The sequence below is a fragment of the Halichoerus grypus genome, chromosome 11 (assembly GCF_964656455.1).
Source record: "Halichoerus grypus chromosome 11, mHalGry1.hap1.1, whole genome shotgun sequence".
Classification (NCBI taxonomy): Eukaryota; Metazoa; Chordata; class Mammalia; order Carnivora; family Phocidae; genus Halichoerus; species Halichoerus grypus.
Genome location: NC_135722.1, coordinates 51,648,988 through 51,663,513, shown reverse-complemented (window position 1 = coordinate 51,663,513; position 14,526 = coordinate 51,648,988). Strand labels below are relative to the sequence as shown.

Here is a 14,526-nt window from a genome sequence, read left to right as displayed (position 1 = left end):
TTATGTTTTCTTCTAATTCAACCCTGCCTTGACACCCCCCCCCAATGTTATTTATGAAAATCAAATAAGGGAATCAATGGGTAAGTGCTTTGAGAATTACCCAGTAAACTGAAAGGTGCTGGAAAGCGCCTGCAGTAGGAGGGGCTGAGTGATGCATACTCACACCATCTTGTGACCCACCTGGTAATGGGTCGTCAGAGATCGCCCTTCTGGCTGAGATCAGCCCTAAGTTGGGAAGCACAAGTATTCTAAGAATACAGGGAGGGTGAAGCTGCTATCCTGAGTAGAGTGTCTAATAAAACAGGATGTCCTGGGACTCTCTTAAAATAGGAAGGTCAAAATGCTTTTGCTATTGAGTAATTTAAGAAGTCATTTGTCCATTTAAGAGCTATTTACTGAGTGCCTTACTAAAGATCGGAAATAAGAAACTCCATCTCTGCCCTCAAGTTTAGAGTAGGGTGCTCGATTTGGCAGCACACATACTAAAATTGGAACGATACAGAGAAGATTAGCATGACCACTGCACAAGAATGACATGCAAATTTGTAAAGTGTTCCATATTTTTAAGAATGAAATCTTGCCATTTGCAACAACATGGATGGAGCTAGAGAGTATTATGTTGAGCGAAATAAGTCAGAGAAAGACAAATACCATATGATTTCACTCGTATGTGGAATTTAAGAAACAAAACAAATGAACAAAGGGGAAAAAAGAGAGGAAGGCAAACCAAGAAACAGACTCTTAATTATAGAAAACAAACTGATGGTTACCAGAGGGGAGGTGGGTGGGGGGATGGGTGAAATATGTGAAGGGTATTAAGAGTATACTTACCGCGATAAGCACGGAGTAATATATAGAGTGGCTGATGTATATTGTACATCTGAAACTAATATTATACTGTATGTTAACTAACTGGAATTTAAATAAAAACTTAAAACGAAGTTTAGAGTAGGGAATCCAGTGCACCCCTAGAGCAGGGAAAACAATGCTAGCTGCCATTTCTGGAAGACCTAATATAAGCCAGGGGCAGTGGTGGTCTACATATTATCTCATTTAATACAAGCAATCCTCTTGAGGGTAGATCATATTATCTTTGATAACAATGAGGAAATTAACAATGAAAAAGGTAAGGAAGTTTGTCTAAGGTCACACATATAGTAAATGCAAGAGTTAAAATTGAAATCCAGGTCTGCCTGCACTCCAAAGCTTATATTCATTTCTCCACAATAATAAGGCAGGAGTAATCCTTTTACCAAAGGAATATTTATTGAGCATGTCTTTTTGTTCCAGACATTGTTCTGAGTGCTAGTAATGTAAGAGAGAAAAAAACAAAGTCCCTGTTTTGTGGGGCTCATGCTCTATTGGAGAAAGACATTAAACACAATAAATTTTCAGTATGTCAGATGGTAAGTACTGTGAAGAAAAATTAGGCAAGATAGGAAGGATGTGGGAAAGAGAATTGCTATTTTAAATAAAATCGTCAGAGAAGGCTCTGATAATATGAAGTTTGAGCAGAGACCTAAGGGAAGGGCAGAAGTAAGAGATGGGACTGGCATAAAAGAGCTTCCTCCGTTGCCTGCTTGTGGGTTCAGTCTGGAAAAGAGAGGAAGAAATGGGGGTGCAGGTATTGGGCTCCGAGTTAGAAGATCTGAGCTTTATTTACTGATTGATTAGCAATTTTTTTCCACCTCTGAACTGAAATTCCCTTTCCTGTAGACAGGAATAACATTCCTTGCCCAGCTTCCCCACATGCAGCTGTCATGAGAGTCGATGGGACAACCCACGTGAAAACCCTTAGAAAATAACACAAGTGAGAAAGCAAGACTAGGAGTTAGCTTTTCAACCGAAAGGAAGTCTGTGTAGGAAAATAAAGAGAATTGCTCTTACAGGTGTACTGGTTACCGTAGACATCTTTTTTGAAAAGCTGTCCCAGGCTAAAAAAGAGAAATAGGCTAAAAGAAATAAGCATACGTTTCATAATAGGCTTCTGCTGAAGATCCCCTGTTTAACTTGCAGTAGTCAGAAACTGCGTCGCATATTTTAACTAAACTTGGCAGGAGGCTCTGGGATTCTAACCTTAATTCTAATCTCCACGTTCTTACCCAGGCATTTCCCCTCTTACCACGCCCCCTCACTCGAACTCCATTTCCCAACATGCATCAGGCTCCTCTAAGTCGTCTGTCATTGTGACGTATGTTCCACAGCTTTCTGGGAAATGTAGTTTATTTGTTCTCCAGTTGCGGAAAAATCTAAGGCTGTGGACTACCACTCCCGTGAAGTAGTGCGGTATCCCACCGCGTTCGCGGCGTCTTCGAACGCGCCGCGGCAGCCATGTTGGACGCGGCCAGCGCAGGGGCCGGCACCAGGGGGTTATCGAAGCGGCTGTCACGATGCTGGGGTTCCTGGTGTTGAGGAGAACAGCGCTGGCGCCGCGGCTCCTCCTCCAGCAGCTTAGGTCCCCATCGCTCCGGAGTCATGGAAGTGCCTCCAGCCAGAGTGTGACCACCGCGGGCCGCGGGGAGCCGCAGTGGCTGAGGGCGGCCGTCGGGGGGCGCCCTGGAACATCGTTGGCCTTCCTCCCCCGAGAAGGGGCAGCCACCTGGGGGCGCCAGGGAGGACGCACCGAGACCCAGTGCCTCGTAGCCGCAACATGGGGACGCCTTCCTAGCCCAGAAGAAACACTCCCGGGACAGGACAGCTGGAACGGGGTCCCCAACAGGGCCGGACTGAGCATGTGGGCCCTGGCCACGGCGCTAGTGGTTCACTGTTACAGCAAGAGCCCGTCCAAGAAGGGTGATTATCGGGGCAGTCTGGGATCGAGGAAGATAGAGGCGGGAGGAGTGACCTGACTCCGTTATCTTTGGAGGGCGGGAGTTGCTTATAGATTCAGAGCAGCAGAGCTTCAGTCCTGGAAGGACTCAGACATTGTCTGGTCACTGGGGCAGGGTGGTGAACTGGAGAGCTCAGTGCCTCTGAGTTGTATCACTTCCTGTCATAGGTCACCTCCCTTCTTTGGGCGCTACTTTGTCCATCTGTACAATGGAGACATTGAATGATACATTTAAAATTAGAGCATGGTCCTTTTATGTCCTAATATTCTGCCTGGTCCAGTTCTTCTCTTAAGAGGTCTCCAGGAAACCACCGTGTGTTCTAACGGTAACTACTAGATAGTTCAGAGAAGTTTTCCCGGCAAAAGGTGGCCTAAGAAAGGAAGTAGGAACTTGGTTTCAATACCAGCGTTGCCACTGTTCACCCCTTGCTCCTCTCTGGTTTCACGTTCCCCCCCTTACACAGTAAAGAATGATTTCTCAGTACTCTTACAGTGCTGTTATTTTGAGTCTTGGAGTTCAGCAATCTGGGTCTGCCCATCAGAGTCCCCGGGGTTTTGTTGTCCCTGGTCTCAGGTGTGAGGTGATCTTGCCAAGCCATGCAGTTGGCAGGAGAAGAAAAACAAGGAAGTTGGATCCTTAGAGACCCAAAAGCAACCATGGGGGCCGGCTGACCCAGCTTGCCATCTCACCTGGGTGCAAGGAGTTGAGCAGGGACTGGGAGAGCAGGCAGCCAGACTTCTGGCCTACATGAGTCCAACCACTTAGGTTCTCAGTAGTTCCTCAGGGGGTAAGGCTGGAAGCATGGTGTTCATAGGTTTCATGCATCCCAAGCTCTGAGACTTGGGAGCAAGAATGGGGACTACCTTGAACTAAGTTTATTTAGCAGGATGTGGCCAGCTGTAAAGGAAGGGTCCTGAATTGGGAGTAAGGACCTCTGGGATCTTGTTCTGGTTCTACCTGTAACTCCCATTGTGACTTTGGACTCTTGCTTCTCATCCTCACTGGCCCTGTTTCCCCATCTACAAAATGAGGATGTTGAAATAGAGACTATAAGGGCTCTTCTAGCTTAGGCATGCTATAATTCTATAACTTTGAGCATTTTTTGAATACTCTCTGTGAGCCCAATTTTGGGAGGTGTGGAACTCCTAGCAGCACAAAGTCATTTAAGGAGACAGTTCAGGCAGTTAGGCCGATGGGTCTGGTGAGTGGTATGACAGTGTGTTGTTGGGGGATTGGAGGGCCAGCAGGGTCAGGATGGGTAAGGTACTCAGCAGGATGAGGCAAGAGATGAAAAGGAGTGACATTGTGAGCTCCATGAGAGCGAGGAATGCAGCTTATCTTTTTTTCAGGTTGATACGAGTTCCTTTCCCTAATACTTTCACATTGTTTGTCCACCATAGCATCTGGAACGTAGTAGGTACTCCGTAAATGTGTCTTGAGTTGGATTGTATTGCATGCAAAGACTTCACGGATATGGGGGTCACAAGTCAGCATGGTGTGTGCAGGGGCTGGCAGGTTAGCCAGCCTGATTGGAGGACAGGGGGTCTTTGGAATGAGGTGAGAGCAGATGGAGTGGGGCCTGGATGTCAGGAGGGTTTTTGGAGGGTTTGGAATTTCTCCCATGGGCAGTGGAGAGCCACGGAAAGTTCATGAGCAGGGAATGTCCTGAGGCTAGTATGCTTAGATGAATTGGGGGAGGGGTCCAAGGTCTTGCCTTAGAGGTTCCTGGGGGCGCCAATCTGGACTTTGTCTACTTTCTAAAGTAAGTAATGACCAAAACCATGATCACTTCCAACCCTTCAGACTTTGCTAGCCTATGCTGTACCCTGATTTGGAGTTAAAAGCTCAGGCCCTCCATATGGTGCAGTAGAAACTGTACCCTGTAGGAGCCGGGAGGCCCTGACTCTCAGCTCCTTCTCATTCCCCCTGTGACCTTGCAGAAGCCACTTCTTTCTGCAGAATGAGGGAAGAGTGGATACAGTGATCTCTGAGGAAGCCTTGTTCCCCTTCCAACTGAGGGCTGTCTGAGCATCCCTGGATGTGTGCTTAGAGAACCATGGGGGAAGATAACCAGGAAAGACCTCTCCCTGGACTCTAGGCTGGCAGGTGGGGTGGAGGCACTAATGTTTGAACCACAGATCTGGTTTGTGTATGCATGGCAAGGTGGCTGTCTTATCCCTGGAAACTGAGGCTCAGGAGGTTAGATGAGTTGGCCAGCTCATACAGTATGTAAGTGGCAGAATTGGGGTGGGAGCCCAGGTCTGTCTGTCTCCATATCCTGCTCTTTCTACCCTACTGCAGTGCCTCCTCTCATGTTTTGCTGGGTGAGTCTCTTGGCTGGACTGAGAACTCCCTGAGGCAGGGCTGAGTATGAGTCTCTCCAGTGTTCAACAATGGAGCTCAGAACCATGCTGGGCACATAGGGCTCCATGACTATTTGAAAAAATCTTGCCTCTACTATTTAATAGTTTTTCTGAGTCACGAAGTTTTTCTTTGTGGCCACAAGGTGGTGCCAACAGCCTGCAGGCTGCTCAGGCCAGGCCAGGCTTAGCATTGCTTTTCTGCTAGGTGTTTGCTAAGGGTTTGCAACACTCTGCTTTGGGTCTCCCTTTGCTGAGCTTGGCACCGAGGAGTTGGCAGGTTTTTCAACCATCATTTCATCTCCTTGGAATCCTCGTGAGGCTTGCCAGGGCAAGGATTATTGCATCTACTTTATAGTCATGGAAGCTGGAGTTGAGAGGGAAAGGGGCTGCCACAGCCCAGGGAGTAGGGGGCAGATGGTTGGGCCTCCTGGCTCCTGGTCAAGGCTCTTAACTGAGGAGCCCACACCCCTGCCTGTTCCTCTGTGCAGGGTTGGTGACTTTTGACATGAGATTCAAAACTACGCTGAGAAATCAGTGTTGGGGGAGAAAGTGGGATGAGGTAGGGGGATGACTAGTAACCATGACAGCCATGTGAAACATATTAGTCTGAGCTTTCTAGCTAATGAAGAGTGTAGGGATTCACATATCACGCATTTGCCATAGGCAGCACATGGTTGCTAGCACTTTACCTGGATCACCTGTATGATAAGAGTTACAAGTTTGGGCTCTGTAATGGATGTGGAAGATAGGTTAACAGTGCCTACCATGTAGGCAGGGGATGATTAGCTTTCTCTTTATATGCCTTGGCATCATTTCCTTCGTTAAAGCCCATGTTTCTTTCCTTTTATTTATTTATTTTTTATTTTGGGGGGAGGGGCAGAGGGGGAGGGAGAGAGAAACCCAAGCAGACTCTACACTCAGCATGGAGCCCAGTGCAGGGCTTGATCTCAGGAACCTGAAATCTTGACTCTAGCCGAAACCAAGAGTCAGACGATTAACTGACTGCACCACCCAGGCCCCCCAAAGCCCATGTTTCTGAAGTTCTTCCGTTTCCATTGTTTTACTGGGCCCTCCATGCAGTTAGCTCTGACGGTAGGTCCTGACCAGGGATCTGACCAGTGCCCCCTTTCTTTTCAGATGCAGCCCTGATGGAAGCTGCTCGCACCAACAATGTCCAAGAAGTCAGCAGGTGAGTGTCAATCCCCAGGACTTGCTCTCCCCTACAGGAGGGCCTGAGCTGGGTGAACCCCTTGCTCCAGTGATGACTGCCTTGGAGAAAATCCTCACACTCATCTGGAAAGTGAACCCTGTAACTTCCCTATAGTCACAGTCACCTGGGCAGCCTTGGCCCAGGTCAACCCTTAGATTTTTTAAGGTGGGGAGTCAGCCCTGTGTCTCCTTTTTTCTTGACCCCAAACATCTCTGGATCCTTCCACTGTCTTGTTCTTGCAGGGCATGGTTTAGAGTCCCCTCCACATCCTGTGGGTTCTTTACTGAATCTTCCAATTTGTTCTTATATGTTTGTGGAACTGGCCATGTGTTATTGCTTGCTGCCTGGATGGGGTACAGGTGGGCACCCATGGAAAGGTTTGGGGATTTGGGAGGGAGCTGGAAGAAGCCTTTCTGTCGGCTCTTCTGGGGCTAGAAAGATCTTCCTGAAGGGCTGGGGTGCACATGCTGGGCTCCTGCTCAGGGGCTGAGTGCATCCTTCCAGCCTGCCTGGCTCAGCTGGGCCCCTTAGGACCACTGGCAGGTTGGAACTGAGGTTTGTTCTGGGCAGGGACAGGACTCAGGCTGAGGCTCAGCCTGGTGCCGGGGCTGGGCAGTCTGTGTCCAGGATAGATGCTCAGACTGGTGCCACCCCAGGGCTTCAGTATGGGGCTGTTGGTTAGGGGCAGAGGTTTTATTCTTGGTGAAACTAGTGGCCTGCGCTGGGCTTCATCTTGGCCTTTTTTGGCCCTTTGTATAAAGCGAGGTGGCCCCAGGATACCCCCCCTTCCCTGCAACCATGTCCACATATTAGACAGGAAGTCCTGTGTTTGGGGTGGCTACCCCTGCATTCAGTGCCACACTGTCGGTGCTCCTCCTCACTCCAGCTGCCTGAACATATAAGAAAGTGTTGAAAGTCAGCTGCAGCCCCCACCAAGACTTACTGCTTTGATTCCCTTTCATTTTATTTGCAGCATTATTAGTGATTCTCAGGGGTGCTTTTGAGTATTAATGTTCAAGGCTTAGTTTTTAATAAACCACTTTTGGAAGTGTGGGCTGGGAGTTGTTTCGTAGCCAAATAAATACGATGGAGCAATAGTTTAATAAACATGCGATGATGCATCTTAAAAACCAAGCACAGATGTCAGCTTGTTGTTATAAGAGCCATTCATAACTGCCGGCTGTGCGTGGCATCCTCATTTCCCCAGAAACAGCTGAGCCGCGCTTCCCTCTGCTGCAGTACGAGGGAGTGAGGGGGCAAAACTGGCTGTGCCCGCCCCCCCCCAGGCCTTTGCTGACCCTCAAGCCACCTGTCAGTGATCGGTCAGCCCTCCTGCTGAGGACTGCCAGGCTGCTGCTTAGCTCTGGCAACCCAGTTTAGGTGGTGTATTTGCAAAGCAGCAATGCCGTAAATCCACTGTTCGTCACCCAGGGGAGGCTGAGTTTACCCTATTCCATTAAGCCCCGAGTGTTGATTATTTTAGCTCTCTCAAAAAAAACGTTTTTCTAATAGCAATTAAACACGCGTCAAAAGAATGCAGGAAGTGATTGAATTTCTGATGTGTGTGATGCAGAACATTCCTTCTTGCCTGTGTGGCTCGCATTTGTAAGGGCCTTTCATGTGTGTCTCCAGTCTCTAGCTGCTTTTCTCCTGCCTCCAGTTGCCTCATCTCTTTTGGTCATGATGACTCAGAGTCTCCCTTCACCCCTTGTAAGGGAGTCAGAGGTGAGCGAGGCACAGAGCCTGCCTTTCAGCACAGCAGTCTTACCCCTACTCTTCTGACCTCCTGCGTCCCCCTGTGCCCACCCCCACTCTGAAGCAAAGAGTAGGGAACAAACTGAAGGAAGACGGGACAGGAGCTGCTGGCTGGCTGCTGGGCCCAGCGTCCTGTGGGTGCTGCTGAGGTGGCACTTGGACAGCACTGCAGGGTGTGGGGAAGAGGGCAGCTGGCTTGAGAGAAACCAGTGTGCGGGGCTTAGAGAGCCCATGGTGAGGAGTCTAGGATTCTTATCCTATAAGCAGTGGGGAGACATGGAAGGTTTTTGAGCAGGGGAGTGACTCAATTAGGATCATTCAGAAGGGTGAAGAATAAACAAGTGAGGAGAGGCTCCTTCAATAAGACAAATTCAAGGTGATAAAGGTCTGAATTAGGAACCCCCTCCTCACCCAAAAGAGTTCCTGCTTAGGCATGAATGGGTAGGCCTCTGCTGGAGGGCACTGGAGATGGGCGGTGACCCAAGGAAACAGACATGTAACCTATCAACTATAGTTTTCCCTGCTAATAGAGCTAGGTCTAGAGGTGGAGGTGGGGAGAGCCTGACCATCCTTGCTAAAAGAACAGTTCTTTTGAATTCCTACAGCTGGTGTTTATTCAGCTTTTCTATGCCCTAGACTCTGCATAGGTGCTTCATGCCGCTCTTAGGTTCTTCCTGTGTATCCTGCTTTTAGCTCCGTCCAACAGACCTGCCTATAGCAGGATAGAGTCCCATTCTCAATTTTTAAAAACCCCTTAAACATAGTTTATACATGGTTAGGTCACCAAGTGTGTGATCAGTATTGTCTCCGATATCAGTATTTGGAATAAAACTCAGATCTGGTGAATAATACTGTCCTTTACCGTTCTTTCCCCATTGCCCTTCTGAGGCTCTGTGCGTCTCTGCCTTGATGTCCCCCAACCTTCCTTAGCCCTAGAGCCTTGGGAAAGCTCTGGATAGTGAAGGGCAGCAGCCTGAGGTTCTTCTGCTCAGAGGGGAAGTGCTTCATCCTCCTCTTTAAGGACGCTGTGGAATCTGAAGTTCCTAGGTCCTGGGTATGAGCCCTCTACACAGATCACCCCTCTGTACTCAGTGCTCATTACCCTCTGCTTAAATCCTTCCAGACTCAGCTCAAGTGCTACAGCCCTTGTGAAGCCTTCCTTGACTCCTCCCACCTGGCTGTGATCTCCCCTTCCTTTGCCCCACATCTCCCTTCTGGTCTGGGAGGGTATGAAAGTCATCTGAAAAGGGCCATGCCGGCCTGCGGCAGGAGAGTGATCCTTGTCTAGAAGAGAAGTTGGAGGCTGGGTGAGAGAACTAGGGCTGACTGTCAGGACTGAGGAGGCACTCAGTCCATGAACAAGAAAAGCAGCAAGATTCACTGCTGCCTAAATCAGGAATCCTTATAGACAACCTTATGAGACGATCAAGCCAACAGCTCTGGACAGTCACCCTGATGTAGAGGCACTGCTGACCTGCTTTATGTGGTGCTCGCTAACTGTGTGTGGCGTGAGCCTGCCTGGCTAGAGGGGACAGGGCAGGATCTGCCACTCGCCACATTCTGTTCTTGATATTAAGAAGGTTGTGAGCTAGACTTCACCTTAAACCACTGGATTGTGTGCCTCCCCAGGGCAGGGACAGGTCTGTTTCCCCACATCTTATACTCTATTCCCCAGCACAACAGAACTTGGGGAAAGTTGCTTTTTACTGACTTTTCAGCAGACTTGAAGCAGACAGTCCAGAGTCTTATTTCCATACTTCCATTGGCTATATTAGAGGAAGGCTGGGTCCTTTCCTCTTCCCTTCCTTATCTCCTCCTTTCTCCCTGTGTGGCAACCATTTCCCTCCTCCTCCCCCAAGGCACTTAAACCTTGTTAGTGTGTTCAGCTCTGACAACTCAGGAGTGGAAGCCCTGTCCTGGGGCCCCTGTCCCACCTGTCAGCATCATGAGCAGGTGGCCCTACTCCTGGGCTCAGCCCATACCCAAGCCTGGCTTCTGGATGCAGGAATCACTCACCCGAAACCTAGGGCATAGGGCAGATTGAAGGCACATCTGTCCAGGCTTGGGCTGAGCCATGTGAGGAGCTATCAGGGCTGGGAGAAATGAGGCCTCCTATTCTCCCAATGGAGATCACATTTCCTTCAGAACAAACTTGAGTGAAAGACAACACCCCTACCCATTTCCCTTCTCCCAGCAGGGAGTTGGGCCTCTTTGCTGAGTGCATAGCTCAGTTGTTCATCAGCCCAAACGTTCTCTAAAGAAGGAACCCTGGTGATATCAATCTTGAACCTCACACTGCCTGCCCTTTCCAGGATTCATTTGATCATTTGACAAAATTTACTGAGCACCTGTCATATGCTGGGTCCTATGCTTGGCACAAGGGACCCCTGACCGTGCATGATTCCTGCCCTTAATGCAGGAGACTGGGGAAGACTGTGGCAACATAGCGTGATCAGTGCTGTGAGACAGGAGCCCAGAAGATGCCCCTAACCAACCTGGGAGACCAGAGAAAGCATCCTAGAGGAAATGGCTTTAAATACCAGTAGGGCTTGGGAAATAGAAGGGGAAGGCATTCCAGGCAAAGGGGGCTGCATGAGTGGTAGCACTGAGGCAAGAAACAGCCTAGGGTGTGTGGTGGGGCGGGGGAATTATATATTGTTTGGTGTTGTTTGATCACAGTTTGAGGTCAGGAGGAACTGGAGAGAGGGAGAGACCTGGCCGTGGAGGGCATTGTCCATTTGTCCCTCAGTCATTCATCTGTCCAGCCTGTCTTCTGTGCCTAGCCGTGAGCTGAATTTATGTTGGTGGCAACACCATGAGGAAGGAGAAGCAATCACTGCCCTGGAGGAGCTCATTAACTCCCTTCCTAGGGGAGGATGGGGCACGTGAGTCAAAATTGAGAACCAGCAAAACAAGGCACATGTTGCCTAACTTCTATGAGCTTAGGTAACATGGAGATAATACCTATAACCCATAGAGTTGTAGAGTATTTATTAATAACAGAAATAATACTTCATTTGACCAAGGTTTGTGAGTGCTTATTAGGAGCTAGGCTTTGGGCTGAATGCTGGAAATGCAGTGGTGAACAAGATTGACACAGTCCCTGTCCTCTTGGTACTTGTAGTCTAACTGGGAGCAGGACTAATTATGCAGACATAATTTTGTACTTCAAAATGAAGTGCAGTGTCTTTTCAACAAATGGTGCTGGGACAACTGGATATTGACATGCAAAAAAATGCAGTTGGAGCCCTACCTCACCTATACACAAAAATTAACTCAAAATGGATCGTAGACCTAAATATAAGAGCTAAAATTATAAAACTCTTAAAATGTAGGAGTAAATCTTTGTGACCTTGGGTTAGGCAAAGCCATCTTAAATATAGCATCAAAAGCACAAGAAAACAGAGAAAAAGATAGATAAATTGGACTTCATCAAAACTGAAAACTTTGTGTTCAAAGGACACCTTCAAGAAAGTGAAAAAGACTCTCCCGCAGAATGGGAGAACATATTTGCAAATCATATATCTGATAAGAGATTTGTACCCAGTATATATAAAGAAATCTTTAACTCATCAATAAAAAGATAACCAAACTTAAAAATGGACAAAGAATCTGAATATTTTCTAAAGAAGATATTCAAATGAGCACATGATATTCAGTATACACACGTAAAGATGCTTAACATCATTAATTATTAGGGAAATGCTAATCAAAACCACAATGAGATACCACTTCACACCTATTAGGATGGCTGTAAGCAGAAAGATAATAGCAAGTGTTCGTTGGATGTGGAGAAATTGGAACCCTCACGTATTGCTGGTGTGGATGTGAAATGGTGGAACTACTTTGGAAAAGGGTTGGCATTTCCTCAGTTTGTTAAACATAGATTACCTTATGACCCAGCAAGTCTACTCCTAGGTACATAACCCAGAGAAAAGAAGACATGAACATGAATGTTCATAGCATTGTTATTCATAATACCCCAAAGAGGAAAACAACCCCAAAGTTCAGAAATGGCTGAATGGGTAAGTAAAAATATGGTATAGCTACAGAGCATAATATTATTCATCAGCACAAAGGAATGAAGTATTGCTATATGCTGCAACATCAGTGAACCTTGAAAGCATTATTCTAACTGAAAGAAGACAGAAAAAAGACCACATATCATATGATTCAATTTATATAAAGTGTCCAGAATAGACAAATCCATAGAGACAGAAAATAGTTATTGCCAAGGACTGGAGAGGTTGGTGTTGGGAGGGAATAGGGAGTGACTGCTAATGCGTCCAGAGTTTCTTTTGGGGATGATGAAACTGTTCTGGAGTTAGTAGTGAAGATTGTACAACTCTGAATATACTAAAAATGATAGAGTTGTACACTTTTAATGGGTGGATTGTATGGTATGTTAATTATATCTTCAGACTTGTTTAAAAAGGGATTTACAAGGCACTTGGGAATCTAACCTTGGATCTAGGAGGAGTGGAGGAGAGGGTATGTATCAGTAAGGGAAAGCACTGGAGTACATGAGATTGAAGTGAGCTCTGAATGATGAAGAGAAAGGCGGAATTAGATTCGGTTGGAGGGAACAGTAGGGTGGAAGTCCCTAAGTCAAGAACAGATGTGAAGAAATCAAGCAATTGAGAGAAGGCCAATCTGACCGGACTCTAGAGAGCAAGGGCACAGTGACATGAACTGAAGCTGGAGAGTTAAGCGAGGACCATACCACACTGGGTCTGTAGGCCATGGTGATTTTTATTTTTACTAAGATCGGGGAGCAACCACTAAAGAATTTTAAGCCTATGCGCTCATGCACATGTGTGTGTGTGTGTGTGTGTGAGAGAGAGAGAGAGAGTGAGCTTGAATGAGAGAAAGACCTGGTGACATGATCTAGATCTGCATTGTAAAAGATCTCTCTAGTTGCTCCACAGAGAACAGATTTATAGAGAGCCATGGTGGATGCAGGAAGACTGGTTCAAAGCGACTGGAATAGTCGGAATAGTCTAGAAGGGAGGTTGATGGCAGATGATGACTTGACTAAGATGTCAGCAGAGATGGAGGAAGTAAGCTAGACAGGACTTGGTGGTGGTTAAGCAGTATCAGTGCCTGATATGTCGTATGTACTAATAAGTGAATGTTGAATGAATGAACAGAATTGGATATCACTGATTAGGGAGAAGAAGGTGTTAAGAATGGATTTCAGCTGTGTAGATTCTATTCACTGAGGTGAAAGTGCTAGAGGAGAACTAGGTTGGGGGGAAAAGATTATGAACTAGGTTTTAAACTTGCTAAATTTAACATGCTAGTGAGATACTCAAGTAAAGATATCAACTAGGCAGTTGAATGTATGCGTCATTCTGACTCTTCCCTCTGTATATACCATGTTGCCTCTCAAAAAAAAATCTCAGTGATCACTTTAGAGATTTTTTTTTTTTAAGATTTATTTATTTATCTATTTGACAGAGAGAGAGAGCTCGCAGAAGCAGGGGGAGCGGCAGGCAGAGGGAGAAACAGGCTCCCCGTGGAGCAGGGAACCCGATGCAGGGCTCCATTCCAGGACCCTGGGATCATGACCTGAGCCAAAGGCAGCCACTAAACTGACTGAGACACCCCAGGCTCCCCTAGAGATTGTTTTGTTACCTTGTTTTGATTTCTGGTTTCATGGTTTTAGAAAATCAAGGAATATCAGCTCAGACTTGTTTACTAGATGCCTTTGGAAAAAAGTCTGATTTGGTTTACAGTTCAGGAAAGAAGAAAGGGTTAGATTTTGTTGAGAGTTAAACACATTTATTCTAGCTTTATGTTGATTGCTTAGTTTGGTTCTTGTCCCTGGATGCCCCAGCTTGGGGCTTGAGGCACTTGCTGTCCCTGTGCCAGGACTGAGGTGTCCAGAATGTGCTCAGCTACAGCATAGGTAAATGTTCTGCACATTGATCCAGGGATTTTATCTAATTAACAAAAACCCTGGCTGGTAAATACATTTGGCTGTCTCAGGTCCTCAGAGAGGCTGTTTATTGATTGTTGTATCATTTTGGCTGGATGGGAAGATATTAATGATGGCATCAGAGCAACCAAACATCCAGCTCTCTTAACCAGTAAATATTTAAATGTCTTTGTGGTTTACAGTAGATTGAAACATAAGTTTTATTCTAGACCAAAGGTCAAGGCCTAACTGGCATCACTCTTCTAATTTGATGCTTGTTGTGAGAGCTCCTTAAGATGATCACACTGGTTTTTGAATGCTACGTGTAACACTCACGGGCTTTTTAAATACTGGGATGTTGGAAGGCAGTGTAATGTTACAGAAAGAATACAAGATTTTTAGAATGAGCAGATCTGGGTTCCACTTCAAACTGGCTCTGGGACCCTT

At 46.8% G+C, this 14,526-nt stretch overlaps 1 protein-coding gene and 1 non-coding gene across 4 annotated transcripts in view; both read left to right on the top strand.

The window, feature by feature from the left end:
• The first annotated feature begins 458 nt into the window (after positions 1-458).
• Positions 459-565, top strand: LOC118552851 (U6 spliceosomal RNA). The gene has a single exon (XR_004925714.1). It is a non-coding gene; the product is annotated as a U6 spliceosomal RNA (small nuclear RNA).
• Positions 566-2,312: 1,747 nt separating this feature from the next.
• CLPB (ClpB family mitochondrial disaggregase) overlaps positions 2,313-14,526 on the top strand; it is a 141,122-nt gene continuing 128,908 nt past the window's right edge. For 2 of the 3 annotated variants that reach the window (XM_036119444.2, XM_036119448.2), the window contains exons 1-2: positions 2,313-2,793; positions 6,332-6,383. In XM_036119444.2, coding sequence (XP_035975337.2) covers positions 2,391-2,793; positions 6,332-6,383 — 455 coding nt within the window. In that variant the 5' untranslated portion in view covers positions 2,313-2,390. The remainder of the gene's footprint in view (positions 2,794-6,331; positions 6,384-14,526) is intronic. The other variant, XM_036119446.2, reaches the window with a different exon arrangement.